The 18,045-nt window shown below is 33.2% G+C and overlaps 3 protein-coding genes across 3 annotated transcripts; 2 read left to right on the top strand and 1 right to left on the bottom strand.

The window, feature by feature from the left end:
- Positions 1-3,655: 3,655 nt before the first annotated feature.
- Positions 3,656-6,511, top strand: LOC113866306 (transcription factor E2FC-like). Its single transcript, XM_027501189.1, has 12 exons — positions 3,656-3,848; positions 3,966-4,016; positions 4,118-4,203; positions 4,391-4,479; positions 4,562-4,616; positions 5,391-5,443; positions 5,524-5,574; positions 5,660-5,708; positions 5,776-5,841; positions 5,921-6,019; positions 6,156-6,311; positions 6,434-6,511. Exons 1-12 carry the CDS (start codon positions 3,656-3,658, stop codon positions 6,509-6,511), a joined length of 1,026 nt encoding a protein of 341 aa, XP_027356990.1.
- A 1,525-nt stretch (positions 6,512-8,036) lies between these two features.
- On the bottom strand, positions 8,037-10,669 carry LOC113865443 (putative HVA22-like protein g). Its single transcript, XM_027499991.1, has 7 exons — positions 10,347-10,669; positions 9,780-9,820; positions 9,577-9,675; positions 9,429-9,485; positions 9,244-9,307; positions 8,942-9,151; positions 8,037-8,562 (listed from the first exon to the last, which is right to left on the bottom strand). The coding sequence occupies exons 2-7, from the start codon at positions 9,809-9,811 to the stop codon at positions 8,176-8,178; spliced, it is 849 nt and encodes a 282-aa protein (XP_027355792.1). The 5' UTR covers positions 9,812-9,820; positions 10,347-10,669; the 3' UTR covers positions 8,037-8,175.
- Positions 10,670-12,104: 1,435 nt separating this feature from the next.
- On the top strand, positions 12,105-16,415 carry LOC113865092 (endoglucanase 10-like). Its single transcript, XM_027499457.1, has 6 exons — positions 12,105-12,658; positions 12,907-13,190; positions 13,771-14,208; positions 14,644-14,791; positions 15,521-15,687; positions 15,767-16,415. The coding sequence occupies exons 1-6, from the start codon at positions 12,448-12,450 to the stop codon at positions 16,097-16,099; spliced, it is 1,581 nt and encodes a 526-aa protein (XP_027355258.1). The 5' UTR covers positions 12,105-12,447; the 3' UTR covers positions 16,100-16,415.
- The last annotated feature ends 1,630 nt before the right edge of the window (positions 16,416-18,045 follow it).

The raw sequence follows: 18,045 nt of genomic DNA, 5'->3' as shown, positions 1-18,045 counted from the left end.
TAAATTTCTGAATATTAAAAAAAGAAAGAAAATTTTTACTCAATCTTTTTAATTTTTTAAAAATTTTAAACCAAGTAAAATTGAATTAATTTTTGTATTTTTCTCTAACTAAACACACGCTCGTACGTTGACACAACCACATTCTAAATATCTTTGGTATTTGTTTATGTTGAAATAATTAATCAATTAATATGATTTGGAAGAGCATATGATTATTTACCAATTGGCAGTAGATTAGAAGCTAAGACTATAATGATTGGCATTCTTTTGGCAAGTTTTAGCGGAAACAGTAGAATTCTCCATTGGATGTTAAAATCCAGAGGACTATAAGAATAGTGGTCCAAACCAAATGGTTTATATTGTCTATCCAAGAAAAATAACATTGGAACACAAACAGACATGGGTGGGTTATAAAAGTTGAAAGGTTAATGGCTTCCGTACTCCCATCCTATGATATATAGGTAAACTTTTGGGGGATGTAAAACGTGGTGATGATAATGAATGAGAATCGTTCAGCATTCTGTCTGTCGAATTTTATCATTAGACTGAAGGTTTGGTGTAATCATGATTGATTCTTAAGACATTATCATTGTGTCTTGTACTTGTTTCCTATAAAAATACTCGTTAGAATAGGATGAGGTCATTTTTGCATAAAAATATACATTCAATTTTGACAAACTAGTTCTATCAATGATTATGGTGGAACAGTTTTTCCATTCAATTTTATAGATATAAAAAAAGCTAAAATTTTAACATCAAATGAATAGAATGTTTTTATGTAATCTCAATCTCTTTTTCATCTACATCTATAATCCTTGTTTTGACGTGTTTTTTTCTTCTATCCTATTCCTTTCTTCTTTTATGGATGTTTTTAACTTTACATGAAATCATTACCTTGAGAGGGTTTAGCCCCATCATCATCGCCGCGAAAAGAATAAAAGAGGAATGTAAGTTATTTAAGAGCTAATTTTGCTAAAAACAATCTTCGATGAGAACTTATAAGAAAAGGAAATTTAAAATAATGGTATAAAATTAATTATTTTTTCTATAAGTTAAAATACTTAATTTATGGATAAGTTGATGATGGAATTTAAAAAAAAAAAATTAAAGTGTATAGGTTTATTTTTACTTATAAAATTGATTATTTTTTATAAATATTTATTGAGGAATTTTTTATGAACTCTCTCTAACACTTATAACAGCTTTAAAAAGGAAAAAAAAAATAAAAAGAGAGAGGATAAATTATATAAGTTTAAGTAAATGAATTAATAATTAATTATAGTAAAATATAATGTCAAAATTAAAATAAAGCAGTTATTTCTTATTTTGATAATTTTTTAAAAAAATTATTAGTATTGTGTTTTTTTAACATATTTTTATCAGCATTCTTTTACTTAAAAATTATTAAAAACTACAAGATCAAGAACGAAACTCATTAAATAAAACATGATACTCGTAATTTTATCTCTCAATAAATTTAAACAATAATAAAAGTTATACTAAAAAGTTTTTTGTAAGCACTTTTTAAAAAATAAAGGTGTAATTTGTGTTTTTTTTTAATTTAAATAGATTTACGGTTGTTTTTTATATATATAAATTTAAATTAAGTTCACAAAATTCTAACTCATAAATATTTTGAATTCACACAAATGCATAATACTTTATTTACATAATTTTAATGTAAATAATTTAAATGTGTTTGATGCATGTGAAATATAGTAATTTCGTATACAAAAGGAATTGAGTTTTGTTTTTTTTTTGGGGGAGGAAAAGACGAGGATTCTCTGCTGTAAACATTGCAGCCATAAATGATTCACAGTCGCAGATTGTCACTTTAGGTTGTTCATAATATTTTAGACCGATGCATTTGCTTCGATATCATATTTATATCAGTTGAAGTTTGAATAGCGGAAGCTAAGGTTCTCAAGTTCGGAGAGTCTGCACCAAATCAAACCCTTGTTTGGATCAACATGCAATCTCATGCTGAATTAGTTGCACGTTTTGTTTAAACTTGATGCCGCTTTCTTAAATTTCTATGCTATTAACCTTTTTTTCTTTCTCTAAGATTCTATCAAGAAATTTGATAGCAAGTTTGTAATGTACCATTGATGTACTATTTACATATCAGAAACAGATAAAAGGTAAGCTAGTTTTATGAATTCAAATCTTGGTATGGTACTGGTAGTAAATATGAAAGAAGATGTAAAAGTCTAGAAAGTAATGGATTGTAAACACTTACCACATGTTTTTATCCTCATTTTTAAATGGCGTCAGCTTTTGGACTTTTCATGATTTGATCTTATTCTTCTTTAGTTTAGTTTTCTCTTTCTTGCATTCTTCTTGATCGAAGTTTATCATCTATTGACAACTTTGTTCATCAAATTTTTACCCTCTCCTTGATCATCTCCACACATGCAATATTCATTTTCATTTTGCTAATTCCAAAGAAAAAAAGGTATGCGTTGCAGGTCTAATTGACAATCGCCACAACTTTTGATTTTTAGGATTAAATTTTGGTACTCCTATGGTAACTTCTTTATTCGTAATTTAAAAAAAAAATTAAGAAAAAAAATCATACAAAGGTGGATCTTGCAATCTTAAAGAAAATAATATGTACTCTTGGAGCACTAAAGTTTTTTCCTTCTTTTTGATCTCTTTCATCATCCATATCTAACGTCAATTATTCCAATTCCTCTTCACCTAATTGACTTAAAAATCTTTGGTTCTCCTATTTTAAAAGAATTAGAGCATGCAAAAAATGGAGGAAAAAAGTCCATGGCGATGTTAATTTCTGGTGCGTATGGGATATCAGGTAGCTTCTCCACAGTCAAGTTGAATACGGGGTTGACTTTTTCTGATTTTTTTTTGTGCGCAATGCATACTTAACTGATGCAGTAGAGCAGATATTGGCCCAAGAGGCCGAGGCCCAGGAGTTGGCCCAAGAAGGGGAGGGAAAGAAAAATAAAAGGCGGGTGGCATGCGCATTCGAACTGAACAGAGCGCTTGTGGTTGGCGGCCACTGAATTTGATGAGTCATCAAACGAAACCTCATTCATACATATTTGAAGATTTGATTTCAATCGAACTCTGTTTCGTCTAACAGTGTTAACGAATCCAATCCAAATATCCAATTATCATAGCAGCGATAACCCTCTCTGTTCTGTTTCAGTGTTTGTGTTTTGATGTCGACTTGGGGTGAGGATCAACCCTATCTCCATCCACTATTGCATTCCCCTTCCCACGCTCTTATTTCCATGACATCATCTCATTCAGACAATACAATCCGATCACATTTTCTCTCCCTTTTATTTCGACGCCATATATACTTTTGTTGCACTTTGCACTCGTAGTTGTTCATTTATTGTTCTTAATCTTAACATCTCCACATACTGTCAATTCTTTTATGTTCTGCTTCAATCATCTTTATTATGTATGAATTGTGGAAATAACGCTGCAACTTATTGCAAATGAAAACGAATTGTATTGACTTTGTTCTTTTGTTCTTCTCTAAAAGTATTGAAATTGGCTCTGTATATGCTTATATTTGAATTATATATTCCGCTCAAGTGACCCTTATCTTTATGTTGTTCATGAATTAAATATAAGAAATATAATTTTTTGAGTTCACACTTCAAATGTTTGCATTCAACTATTCATGCAGCTGAGTCAAAGATATGAGATCAATAATTTAACGTCTAACGCAAGTAATATCGAACTAGCTCCTACTATGAGCACCACAGCTAACTTTCCTCCTCTGGTTCAAACTGAGCCTAGCACAAGAGGAAAGCAAAATGGTACATTAAAAGTTTCAAGAAATGCAAAATCTGGGACTCACAGAGCAAATGGAGGTAACAATCTTTTAAGACTATGATTCTGTCAAACTGTTTAGTAATTTGTTATATCGATATCTCACATTAATTTTTTTTTTCTGCTTGAATTTATGTTGGGTGAATTTTTCCTATCAGACTCCCCTAATTTGACTGCAGTTAACAACTGTCGTTATGACAGTTCCTTAGGTATGTCTACACTAAGTATTCCTCCATGGTGCTTTTTTAAACTAGTGTCTTTATTAGTGTGGGTCTTTTTAAAATAGAGTAATATCATGTACCTTGGGCAGGACTGTTAACAAAGAAATTTGTCAGCTTGATCCAGGATGCTAAGGATGGTACCTTGGATCTAAATAAAACCGCTGAGACTTTGGAGGTATAGAAAATGTCTTTCATTTTTTTCTTGGCTGATTTTACCGGGCTTATTTTGAGCTTTTCCCCTGGTCCTGTTAGTTTAATGGTAACTCGTGTCGCGCTATTGGTATAAATGTATAATATATACTTCTGCTTCCTGACAATTTTTTTTTTTGGTTTTATAATACGTCTAAAATTAATTTTGGCAGGTTCAGAAAAGGAGAATTTATGACATTACAAATGTTCTTGAAGGAATAGGATTGATAGAGAAAACTTCAAAGAATCATATACGGTGGAAGTAAATGTCTAATCTTTTTTATGTTACTTTGTTGTTTTTTATCACATATATGATATGATGATATAGTGGGCTTTATGAACAGGGGATGCGAAGGACATGGGCCACGAGAACTGGAAGACCAAGTTAATAGTCTTAAGGTTTTTGGATTTTTTTTTCTTGTGAGTTAGTTCAGATGTATTCTATAACTCCTGATTTTAGACAGCTTGCATGGTTGTTTTTAATTGTAAACATCTTCACTCAAGTTTTTTCATATGGCCATATTGGTGAAAGTGAACTCCTACTTAACTTCTTTTGAAGCCATTGGTTACAGGAATCTTGGATGTCTTCTTGGCATCACATTCCTAACCATCTGATTAGACATTGCTCCAAGGAATCTTTGGTTTCTAACTTTCTATATTTATTACAAAAAGATTTGTAATATGATTATAGAGTACCCATATCCAAAAGATTTGTAGGTACTTGTACAGAAGGTGCAACTTGAGCTACACAAGGCCAATTGTTCTTGAAGCCAAAAGAAAAATTTGAGGCCGCATAGGCGTATAAAATTATCACTTTTTTCGTGGATATTTGAATAGCTAATGTGTCTCTTACTCAACAATAGATCCTATCATGCTTTAGTTTACCTTCTTGGCCGAGGCAAAATCTAAATGTGACATGATATCCACGTATAAACTGCATATAATAAAAGCGAATCTATTGGTCCCGGTGTTTCTACCTCGGATTATATATATCTTTGCAGCTGAGTTGGAGACGTTATAGCGAGCATCTATTTGAGCTTTGATTGATGTAATTGGTCTTCATTTTCAGTTTAATAAATGTTGCTTGTAGGCTTTTAAAGCCATCTTTAACGACATAACATACTGCAGCATGCAAGTGATTTGGTCCAACTCTGACAATTTGATTCAATACAGGCTGAAGTTGATAGTCTCTATGCTGAGGAATGCCAACTTGACGATTGTATAAGGTTTGTTGCTAATATCATAGTGTTTGAAGAGTTCTATTGCTATTTGTTTTTTAAAAACAATTGCCACGTTAACTTTTCAGGAAAAAGCAGGAGCTTCTAAGAAACCTAGAAGAAGGAGAAAACTCTCGAAAGTACGGACCTTCTAACAACTTCACTTATATTTGAGTTCCGATTTCTTAGTTTCTTTACCTGATAGTAAGCTTGCTTAATCATTAGGTACCTTTTTTTTACCAAGGAAGATATTCTTAACCTTCCATGCTTCCAGGTCAGTTTTCTCTAAACATTAAACAGCAGTCTGTTTATCGACTTACGTTTATCTACTATTTTCACAGAATCAAGAAATTATTGCAATAAAGGCTCCAAAAGCTAGTTTCATTGAGGTCCCTGATCCTGACGAGGTGGGTTTCTACTGATGTGGGATTTGAAACTTGCTTTGGTATAACAAGTATCATATTGATTACTCAATCGAATGAGCAGGAATTAGGTTTCCGGCAAAGGCAGTACAAAATGATTGTCAGAAGTGCGACTGGACCAATATATTTGTACCTCTTGAGGTACTTCTCCGCTGTAAACACTGCAGCCATAACTGATCATTATTACTATTCTCTCCGTGCTTGCTTGTTAATATCTTCGCTCATTGTTGGTTTACCGTCGTTTTTTCCTTCTGTGTCTTAAGTCATTAATAACTTTAGTGTTTCGTGCTTGAAGCAAGCACGCCGGCAAGTTTGAGGATGATAGTGTCAAGCGGGTGAAATTAATAGATCCATCATTGAACAGTGACCACTGCATAAAGGGGGGTGTGGAATTATTAAAAAGCCAAAATGATCAGGAAAATCCTTCTGAGAGTTTCAGTTCGCTGGGGTCACATGCATTTGGAATTCAAGAAATTACTCCCACGGGTTTTGAAGTATGCATTCCTTTAAGCTCTAAATGATAAATTCAAAACTAAAAACTGAAATAAAATTATGTTACTGTGTTATTTGTTTGCAGATGGACGATGACTATTGGTTTCAATCAGATCCTGGTGTGAACCTAACTGAATTGTGGGGTAAAATGTCTTCTAACTAATATTACATAAATTTGATTCTTGGATTTTACCCCCGTATGAGGATGCAAGGTATCCTGCTTATAAAGGCTTACGGTTCAGCAAATGAGCGGGTTGGTTCAGATAAATCAGCTTCAAGACGATTAACCCAGTAGGGGTTTGTCATTTGCTCAAGCAACAGCTTCGCTGACAGATGTGATCAATATGTAAGTGAGATAGACTACTAATTGTTCAGATGACACGGAGGGTACATTTCAAACTGTAAATTTTAGCTCTCTGCCTTTATTTTATCAGCAGTTGCCTTAACTAGGATAACTGTGTCCTATAAACTCTTGTTTTTGGCAACATCAGTTATAATAGAGAAATGTTATTTATACAGTTATTTTGATATATATATATATATATATATATATATATATATATATATATATTACAGATTTGAAAGAGATAATAAGAGAAGAAAGAGAAAAAGTTAGACGAGTGATGCGATAAAAATAGATAGAAAAAAAATTATTATTGTTAAAATTTATTTAGAAATACTATAAATCCTTGTAATATCCTTCATCTTCGTATTTCAAACAATTTTTCATTACAAGTATATCAACATTTTGACAATTACTGTTAATCTATTTTGACTTTCCCAAAGTTCTTGTTAACATTTTTTTCCCTCACTGATGATCTGTCATCATATATCTTCGTTAATTGCAAGATTTTTTAATTCAATAAGAAAACGGAGTAAAGCGTGAATTTATTCCTCGAAATTGATTCCTTCAATCAGTTTGGATCTTGATAAATAAAAAAAGGTAAAATTAGTTGATAAATTTCATAAATGTCAATCAATTTATTTATTGATGTTTGGAAAATGTGTATGACTACTTTTATAGAATTATTGTAACTTATATAATTTATTTTTTTATTTAAAATATCTTTTTTATTTTAGTTTATCAAATTAATAATACTTTTTTAAAAATCACTTATTTAAAAATAATAGGCATATAAAAGTATTAACAATGTCATTTGAAATTTATATTACTAGTCTGTAAGTTTAATTAATTACATTAAGGTTCTAGTTTTGATAAAAAAAAATAGTATAGAAAATAAATAATTTTTTAATTAAAATAATAAATATTTTTTAATTTAAAAAGTTAAATAAAATAAATTTTCAAAAAATAGAGAAACATAAATTATTTTTAACTTATAAAGTTAATGTCATTTTGCAATGCATATGTTATAGATTAGTATTTTAAAAAGTAAGTAATTAATTTATTAAGCATTTTAGTTTTTTAAAAAATAAATCAATCATATAATGAGTCAAAAAGTATAATATTAGCATTTATAAGCAAGTCATCTATTTAGATGATAATAATAATAATATATTTAATCTTTGTTTAAATATTTTATATTACTTTAAAATATAATACTTTTTTCATTAATTATATTAATGTTTTAAAATATATTAAATGAAAAATATATTTAATATCTTTAAAACATAAAAGCAACATTTAACACTTTCATTTAATAAATAAGAACGATAGAAAAGAAAATACTGCAAGAAATTTTTAAATTATTAAAAAAAACAATGAAGGGAATGAAAACCGAGAACTTATTTACATAATTTTTTACAATTCCACACCCGCCAATGACACCAACCCATGTTTTTCAGGCTAAAATTGAAAATATTGATTCCCTAATGGATTCCAGTTGATCGAGTTTTTCTTAGTCTACCTCGTGTAACCCTAATGCTTTCTTCCATTAGTGTTTCTTCCGTGGGAGGGTTCTCATTTTCATTTGCTGAAGAGGATGAAGGTACTGCTGCTTCAATCTGCATTGGCTCTGCCTGTGCAGGTACGGATTGAATTGTCGATTCATGTAAAGGATTAGACTGCTGGGTACTTAAACCTGTTCCGGAGGGGCCTGCTTTAGGCACATGTGAAGAACCCAACTCCTCTGCTACTTCCTTCTGGTGCTGACTGGATGAGGTAGAAGTGGGAGAAGATGGATCCTTAGCTCGTGGTTCTTTCGCAGAAGCTGGTTGGTTAGATGTAGGCTGACGAACCCTCATAGCCTGTCGTTGCTGTGAATTGAAGAATAATATTTTTCACTTGCCACAACAAGGAAATGAGATAAAGATCACGATGGCATTTGATGCAGCAAATAAGAAACATAAAAATATCCATCTTAATTTCACCAATCAAATATTATTCTACAAATTTGAGTTAATTGATCAAGATACCAAACATGGAATAGAACAGCAACACATCAAATATTCCTGAATAAACAAACAAAAGAATGAAGGGCAAGCAAGTGAAGGAACATAATTCCAGCATGTTTTTGAAAGCTTATTTCTCAGGTTATCGTTTAATTTTTTTCAAAAGTTATCCTAAGAAGCTGACACAAGAGGAAAACGATTGTTTCTCCAAAGTCTACCGAATCATACGTGAACCAAGTATTACCTGAGCAGGGTGAGGCGAAGGTGTTGATTGTGCAGCAACATACTGCAAAATGTCAAATATTCTAGTCTGACCATAACTAGCAGCTTTTTGCCAATATAAAACTGCAATGTCTCCTGCCCTTGTCCTTAGCTCCAACAAGTTGCGATCAATTTCTGTCTCATGTTTTGCAATATATGGCCTAAAGAAGGAATCATATACATACGCCGTTCCCTAACACAGATCATAACAAATTTAACCATCAAGCTGAAGAGAAGCAAATAATGAAGCAATATCAGATTTTACCACAGTAATTAATTTCATACCTTCGTTTTTGGGCACCATAGATAAATGAAAAATGCCAACTTAGCTTCACTATACATTGGGACCCTTCAAGAAGAATAACTCATTCAACATGAAGAAAATAATTTTGCATACTACACTTGTTTCTTTTTTCAATTACTAAAATTACATAGAATTCTCCACACACATCCAAAATAGTATTCCCTACCATGATATAAAAGTATCACCAATCCTCTCGCATACTGTCAGAACAGCTACCAAAATCCTGCAACACGAGGGGTAAGAGAAGAAATAGATATTGGTATATGCCAACAGTTATTTGTAAGTTTTGCCCAGATGATTGATGTGCAATATACCAGTACTGGCACCAAAAGAGAAGTTGTTCAATTTCTGGCTTATTCTTTTCTACTGCTTTATAGCATTCATAGGCCGGGTAGGCATAGCCAAAAACCATACTGCCAATAAATAGATGGAAATATAAAATCATTCAATTCTGAATATTACAGCATAAACCCATCATACAACAATGATCAGAGTTTTAGTATAGCCTAAAACATACACAAGAGCCCTCGTAAGAAAGGATCCTATCATTGTGTATCCCTGGCATAGAAAGAAAAGGAAACAAAACCAGTTAAACCAAACATCATAGCTTCCAACTTCGAAGAAGCCGAAACTGAATAAAAATTATGAGTCTCCAAATACACGCACCTTTATATGAGGGAAAAAAAAACACAAATTAGATTTGAACAAGATTCAGAGTCTCATGCAGAATATTAGGGTCGCCACGAATTTCGCTATATTCATCAAACAAGGGACATTTAAATAATGTCAAGGCGTTCTACAAGTAAAATCACTTTCTGCAATGCAAATTGGAACCAAAATAGGTTCCTTTTTCATCTACACTGCAACCACTATGATCTTATAGCTAATTGAACTTCAGAAAACGCGATTCATTGACAGTATTGGCTCGAAACAAAAAATAACATGAATTAGGGCGAAGTAAAACAACGATCGGATACCGAATTCAAACTGAACGAAACCGATGCTAATAGTAATAAAACAGTAAAGCATATCCAATTGAATTTATGCATCGAAAAATAAAAGCAACCGAGAAAAGAGAAGAAACCTGAGAAGTGTAAGATAAAAAAGCAAATATAGTATGAATCCAAAATGAGACGTGTTTACAGCTTCAGCGCCGGCGCGAAGGGAAACCGGCGTCGCCGATATGGCACTGCTAGCCGTTACGTGGTTTGAGAGAGGGAAAATAGAGTGAGAGAGAGAGAGAAGAGATAAAGAAAAATGGAAATTATAGAGAGATGTTTAATTCGTAACAGTATTGTGTGTTTGTTGCTTCGATTTCTGTTTCGCCCTTATTGCTCGATACTCTTCTCACTTTCTTCATCTCTCTCTAATTACTACTAAACCCATTCAATTCATTTCAACCCAACCCAACTACAGATTTAAGCTTTTAAATTATAAGTATTCATTCTTATAAATCTTTATTTTATAACATTTTGTTTTACTTTATAATTTTAAAAAATGTGTTTATTTTTATATGAAATAATAATATAAAATTAAATTAAAATTAGTAGACATCGATCCATTCCATTTAATTAAAAAAAATATGACAAAACTAAAGGTTTTAAAGTGAGATATCTTTTAAATGGGATATATTTTTAAATAGAATTATTTACATAAATTGATGTTTTTTATATAATTTTTTTACAAGTTTAAGTATTATTTTATATATTTTTTTTATTTTTCTATCAGATTTAATTTGAATTCGACTCATCTTTAAATTTAAACTCAAAATCTTAAGCGATAATAGAACCGCTTGATACTTAGATTAACTGTCGATGATTATTTTATAAATAAATTATTATTTAAAAATATTTTATATACTTGAAGGGTATTTGCTAACAATAATTAAGTAAATTGAAATATGTGTTTCCTAGCCACGTGAGTGTAATTTGATTTTATATGTACAATGTGTTATCTATTATCTCACCACGACTCACTCCTGCATTCGTAAGTGTTATTCATTTATTCTTAACAAAATATATGAAAATAAATAAATAAAAACTAAATATACACTCTCAAAAAAAAATTTGTTTTTTACAATCCTGAACTTTAACTCACTTTTTTTTTTTTTTAACAATGTAGCATATTCGTTAGCTCTAAAGACTTTTGCCATTTTGGAGTACATTCCTGGCAATGAGGAAGCTAACAAAAGTTGGGCCACAAAGAGTATCGTTGCTGGCCCATTATGTTACGGCTAATAGACAAAAAAAAAACTACTAATCGTGCAAAAAAATGATCTACTAATCAGGTTTGAACAAAAAAATAATCAACTGATCAAAATGACTAGGTTCATGCCAACAAAAAACAAAAACAACGCATGTCTGATCTTATATTCCGTACTTATTAGTCTAAAATTACGATGCTTTTCTTTTTCTGAAATAAATGGATAAATAATGAATATACCATAATACAATAAAAAAAATTATGATTCGGTGAATTTGACGTTAAGTTAATCACACAAAAAAAATAATTTACGTGTGAATTTTGCAAAAATATCTGAAATGAAATTAAAAGGAGAAGAAAAGTTATGAAAGTGTAAAATAAAATCCCCACCGTTCAGGGAGACACATGAAGGCTTGATTAAAGTGGAAGTAAAATGAATGGTTTACGGTGGTTGCTTAAGATGAAAGGTCATTCTCACTCACCGCCCAGCGACTCTGTCTCTACGGTCCATCCAAATCTATCACAAGCTCACCGACGCAGCTTCCATCACTCATCTGTTGACTCTCTCATTTTACCATTATACCCTCAAAACACCGACATTACAACGTTCCTTTCGTAGGGCATCCTCGTCATTTAACACACAAAAGACAACACCGGTACTACCTACCTCCCAACCCATATTCTCCCGCGGAAACATTCTTCGGCGTCGCCACCATTTCCGCTGCATTTTCAAAACCTCATTCGTATCGGGTCGGGTCGGGTCAAGATCCAACACCTCCTCCCGCACAGTGTACTAGGTTGTTGGTGTTGTGCTGTCTGAAACCGAACCTGCTTCTAAAGATAGCTGTTGTCGTTGTCAGAAGAAGACGGCATTGCGTTTTAGGAAGTGGTCCGTCAACAATAATGACAATACGTTTAGTTGGGGTTTGAACATACATTACATAGATCTGTGTTGTGAAGCGCATTTTGCAATTTGAATAAGAATGGGAGAAAAATCGAGGTCCAAAGGGTGCTGCGGTTGGTTTCTGGCGCTTCTGGTTCTGGCTCTCGTCGTCGGTGCCGTTGTTTATACCATCAAGAAGAAAATTGGTCACTCCGATAAGCCAGCTCCGGTTCCGGGTCCCCCTGGCGCCATTGACCAGAAATACGCATCTGCTCTCAAAACTGCATTGCAATTCTTCGATATTCAAAAATGTATTTTTTTTTTTACGTTTATCTCTTTTCTCCCTATTTTTTATTGCAATATTTCACAATGTGGTTCTTTGAATCCTCGTTATTAAGGTATTTATTTGTTTACCTAAATATCTGACTCATGGTTATGGTATGCTAATGCTACGAATGGTGATTAATTGTTTTTTTCTTTTTTTCTCTTTAATTTCTATTGTCTATTGTTCTTGATGTGTTACTGTGAGCTGATTTAACAACCCTTTTGGCTCATGCAGCTGGTAAGTTGGTTGACAATAAAATAACTTGGAGGGGGAATTCGGCTCTTAAGGATGGAAGCCAAGCGAGATTGGATCTATCGAAAGGAATGTATGATGCTGGGGATCATATGAAGTTTGGTTTTCCGATGGCTTTTACGGCCACGGTGTTATCATGGGCCATTCTGGAATATGGAGATCAAATGGATGCTGTTGGCCAGTTAGAACCAGCACAAGATTCGCTCAAGTGGATCACTGATTATCTCATCACTGCTCACCCTTCTGATAATGTTCTTTATATTCAGGTTGGGTGTTTTACAACTTCTGTTTCATGCCACCTTCCTAAGTTAGCTAGTATGCAACTGTGCAGTGTACATGCATAAATTTATTGTCTTTTCTTACAAGGACATGGACACTCTGGGTACTCCATGATTCTTGGAATGTTCTGTATGCTTAAGCTGTTGAATTTGATTTTGATCCGTTGACAGAGTAGGAGGTTTTACACTATCAGTGAATTAATTATACGTTGCATCCTGTTCAAAAACAACTAAATGCTTTAACTAGAAGTGTAAAATGTTTCTTAGTTACAGCTATGATGCGGCTCACTATTGTTTCCATACAGTGGAAAACTGTGACATTGACGGTTGATTAAATTTAAAATCAGATCTATATTATTGTTCTTCCAGAATTGGTTTTTGTAAGATTAATTGGAATGTTTGTGGTGTTAATGTCCAGGCATGCCATGAGATTAGATAAGTGATCTTGATCGGGGGCCAGTTCATCAACGTTTTTCTCTATTTGTGTATTAGGACTTTCAAGCCTTTAACAAGCTATTTTTGGGTAAACCTTTTCTATACTGTTCATTTGTTAAAATCATTGTGGCAGGTGGGTGATCCCGTTGCAGATCACAAATGTTGGGAAAGACCTGAAGCCATGGCTGAGGCACGACCACTCACACAAGTGAACATATCTTGTCCTGGATCAGATGTCGCAGCTGAAACAGCAGCAGCCATGGCCTCAGCATCTTTGGTCTTTAAAAAGACTGATTCTACATATTCAGGCACTCTACTCAAGCATTCAAAACAGTTGTTTACTTTTGCTGACAAGCATAGAGGATCTTATAGTGAGAATATACCTGAAGTCCAGACATATTATAACTCAACTGGATATGGTGACGAGCTTTTATGGGCAGCTAGCTGGCTCTATCATGCTACAGGTGATGATTCTTACCTTCAGTATGTGACTGGCCAAAATGGAGAAGACTATGCTCAATGGGGAAGCCCAACCTGGTTCAGTTGGGACAATAAGCTTGCTGGAGCTCAGGTATAAGAAAGGATAATGAAGTACGAATTCATGTTTGGATGAAAACTGAATAGCACACTTGCATTATTTCCATCAAACCCTCTAGTTTTTAGCACTTAATATGTTAATTAACCTAAACCAATGCTGTTTAAACATGTTGCTTTCGTCAAATTTAGTACGAGGACTGTTCGTACTGCCCAGCTGAAGTCATTAAGAAATGCTCAATCTTCTAATTCATTATTTTATTAACTGAGGATAATCATTAGTGTTTTTGTGAGTTGCTACAGAGAATGGCTTTTTAGATTTTATTGCAAAGTCTCTGTCTTCTGAAGAGAGTTGAGCTAAATTGAGAGTCTTGTGGCATTCCTATTTTCAGAATCGTGCTTCTAGTTATATTCCAAATCTTCCTTTGTATTCACATATATTTCCTTGAATAATTCTGCCTTCTTCGTGCAGGTTTTGTTATCCAGATTAAGCTTTTTTAAGGCAAAGGACATTTCAAATTCTTATGGCTCTGGGCTCCATAATTACAGGAAGACAGCTGAGGCTGTAATGTGTGGCCTTCTTCCAGATTCTCCAACAGCCACAAAAAGCAGAACCGATAGTAATGTTCTCCTTGAATTCTACATGACTGGATAATTAAACCTATAATATTATTTTTTCTTTTCTCCCTGCCACATTCCATTTTCACATCTTGTTAATTAAATGCCTGTGTGCCCAGTGCAAGAATCTTCTAGTTGCGAGGTTCTAAAAGGGTCTTATGTTTGCAACCATACCCCTCATGAGCAGCAAGGCTGTTTGCATGATTAGAACCCATTATGATTACTAGGGAGAGACAGTGCTATTCCACCAAGGCTCAGCCACACTTGGAAACTTAAGATTCCAAATAACTCAATTGAGTTATAGGCAGATATCAAATTATTGACAAGCTGACTATTTTTTTTTTTTGCCCGTGATAATCAATGTTCCTGGATAAGTATATTTTAAAATTTAAACATTTCAAATTCATTTTTAGAATTATGGTGTTTTCAGTTTTAAAAGTTTAAATATATTTTCTATTTAACCAAGGCTGTTTGCATATTAGAACGCATCATGGTTACCAGGGAGCAACAGTACTGTGCATCAAGGCCCAGCCGCTAGGAAACTTAAGCTTCTAATTACCTAAATGGAGTTTTAGGCAGATATCAAATTATTGACATGCTGACTATTTTATTGCCTGTGATAATCAATCCCCCTGGATCGCTATAATTTTAATGTTTTGAGATTTATCTTTTGAATAATCCTTTTACTGCTATATGTTCTGGAATTATATTTTTATTTATCTCTAATGCAGGTGGTCTTATATGGGTGAGCGAGTGGAACTCTCTGCAGCATCCTGTTGCTTCTGCATTCTTAGCTGCTGTTTACAGTGACTATATGCTAACATCGCAGACACCAAAACTAAAATGTGATTCAAATTCCTTTACCCCATCAGATCTTCGAGACTTTGCCAAATCTCAGGTATGCATCCATTATTATTGCACTGAATATCAGCTTGGAGTGATCCATGCCTTATTGAAAATCTATGCAATACTCCCAGGCCGATTACGTATTGGGCAAGAATCCTATGCATATGAGTTTTCTAGTGGGTTATGGAGATAAATTCCCGCAATTCGTGCATCATAGAGGGGCTTCAATTCCTAGTGATGCAAAAACTGGCTGCAAGGATGGCTTCCAGTGGCTTGACTCATCTGATCCTAATCCCAATGTAGCAACTGGAGCACTTGTTGGTGGACCCTTCTTAAATGAGACTTTCATTGATTCGAGGAACAATTCCATGCAAACAGAACCAAGCACTTACAACAGTGCTGTCATAGTCGGTCTCTTATCAAGTTTAGTCACCACATCTTCTGCTGTTCAATCCTTTACCTAAGTTGTAGCTTCCTCCCCGTCCTCAATTCCACTTAAAGAAGATTGTTCGACAAAGTTTTTGTGTTTTATGTAGCTTTATTCATTTCCTGATCCTGACAAATGAAGAAGTGTTAAAAGCGTGGAGCATAATGTTGTAACGACATGCTTGATTGTATGAGTGTAAACAATGAGGTTTGGATAGGTTAAGCGTTAATATGTACGGGTGTAGTTTGATTTGGCACTATTAGCTCAGCAGGTGTGGAGCTATTTTGTTGTAGTTGTTTGTAGAACACATCTTTAAAGTTTATTATTATTGTGATAGTTCGTGATCACATTATTGATCTTTTGTTTCTTTTTGTAGTACGAACAATCTGTTTGACACAATCATCCCTCGACACATTTTGTTGGCACATGCGACTACTACTAGTAGTAGTGGTAGTACCGACCCTGCATGATCACTTGCCTACAACAATGCAGTGATCCTTTTCTGCAAAGATGAATTTTAAGGAAAGGATATAATGTTTTTTGTTCTTCGTTAACCGACACGCAGCAACCTAAGAAACAAATTAATAATGCTTGCTTTGCAGTACCTTGGGACATATCACCTTTTGTTAAGAGCGAGGTAGTAAAATTAATGTGCGTGTAAATGATAATGGATGACTAAACGGTTAAATCTGTATCGCTATGGAGTGATTTACGTGAATGTTTTTGTAGCATTATTTCAAACTATAAGATATATATTAATATATGATTCGAGTGAGGTGGACGAAATAAAGTATCTTGAGTGTTATTTGTGACAGAAAGAGATATGTTAACTTTATATTAAAATATATATATATATATATATATATATATATATATCTTTCTTTCTTTTTTCTTTCAAAATTCAACTTCAAAATTCTTTAGCATTAAATTTCGAAAAGGAAAAAAAAGGATGAATATTTTATTTTAAAGTAAATTAATTATATAATAATTTTAAAAGTATATAATAATTTAACATATTTAGTTTTTATTATTTTATCTTACAAAAATTATAAAATTAAAGAATATTTATTAAGTATGAAAAATTTATCTTCCCTTCCAATAGAGAAAAAGAAAATCTCCCTACGTAATTTGATCTTGTGTTGGAAAAACAAAGAAAAACTTTGATTAGGAGAGGAAACCAAATATAAGGTGATTATGATGGCGTAAGAGGGAATTGAAGCCGACGTCAACGTGGTGAAGAAAAAGTCATCATAGGAACGTATGTGATGTTGATGGTAAGAAAAAACTAAGCGAGTGTGGTGATCTGAATGCATAAAGGCACAACCAGACGGGAATGTTTACTTTCGGGTCCAACAGCTATTCTTCATGCAGAAATTAAGTTTCATGTCGACACCCAGAATTTAGAATTTCAGCCGAGTCCACGTTTAAGTTCGTCATAGACGCTAAACTTTCTAAAAACCAATGATTTTGTTTCCTTTCTAAGAATTCAGAGACTAAGCAAATACAACATATTCAGAAAGTCGACTAAGTTTGACGGTGAAACTAATGTGAAACTAGCGAGGGAACAGAAAAAACCGAAAGCCAAGTCCAACAAAACGTTTGTGTAAAATAAGCAAAAGCTACGCAATGATTCAATTGCAAACCCACTTTTGGTGGGACATGATTTAATTCATTATTATGTCACTAAGCTCGCAATTAACATAGCTTAAACAAGACTTAATCAGTGTTTAACTTTATTTTGGTTTGTTTCTCTTTAATCTTTTTGACCAGCAAAAATAAAAAGGAGAAAGAGGAAAGATCAATGCACACAATAAAAGACTACCTAGCGGAGGCACGATTCCCACCGCCACTGGACATTTTGGTGATGCTTATCCAATACCCAAAAAGAGCAAAAGTAAAAATAGCAAAAGAAAAGTAACCAAAAGCTAAATATGAAAAGGTTTATTTTATTCCCTTTCCATATACCATCCTTCCTTCCTAGTT

The sequence above is a fragment of the Abrus precatorius genome, unplaced genomic scaffold, assembly GCF_003935025.1.
Source record: "Abrus precatorius isolate BTA unplaced genomic scaffold, Abrus_2018 Scaffold4, whole genome shotgun sequence".
Taxonomy (NCBI): domain Eukaryota; kingdom Viridiplantae; phylum Streptophyta; class Magnoliopsida; order Fabales; family Fabaceae; genus Abrus; species Abrus precatorius.
Note: the sequence above shows the minus strand (reverse complement) of the source record. Positions and strands in the feature narration are given on the sequence as shown.

Excerpts from the sequence above, each read along its gene's own strand:
- LOC113865443 (XM_027499991.1), bottom strand. The coding sequence starts at position 9,811 with ATGATAGGATCCTTTCTTACGAGGGCTCTTGT. Across the intron at positions 9,676-9,779 it reads TTTCTTACGAGGGCTCTTGT|TATGGTTTTTGGCTATGCCT; the intron begins GTATGTTTTAGG and ends ATTTATTGGCAG. Across the intron at positions 9,486-9,576 it reads CTCTTTTGGTGCCAGTACTG|GATTTTGGTAGCTGTTCTGA; the intron begins GTATATTGCACA and ends CTCGTGTTGCAG.
- LOC113866306 (XM_027501189.1), top strand. The coding sequence starts at position 3,656 with ATGCAGCTGAGTCAAAGATATGAGATCAATAATTTAACGTCTAACGCA. Across the intron at positions 5,575-5,659 it reads GAAGGAGAAAACTCTCGAAA|GTACCTTTTTTTTACCAAGG; the intron begins GTACGGACCTTC and ends CTTAATCATTAG. Across the intron at positions 6,020-6,155 it reads ACTTCTCCGCTGTAAACACT|CACGCCGGCAAGTTTGAGGA; the intron begins GCAGCCATAACT and ends GCTTGAAGCAAG.
- LOC113865092 (XM_027499457.1), top strand. The coding sequence starts at position 12,448 with ATGGGAGAAAAATCGAGGTCCAAAGGGTGCTGCGGTTGGTTTCTGGCG. Across the intron at positions 13,191-13,770 it reads ATAATGTTCTTTATATTCAG|GTGGGTGATCCCGTTGCAGA; the intron begins GTTGGGTGTTTT and ends TCATTGTGGCAG. Across the intron at positions 14,792-15,520 it reads CACAAAAAGCAGAACCGATA|GTGGTCTTATATGGGTGAGC; the intron begins GTAATGTTCTCC and ends TCTCTAATGCAG.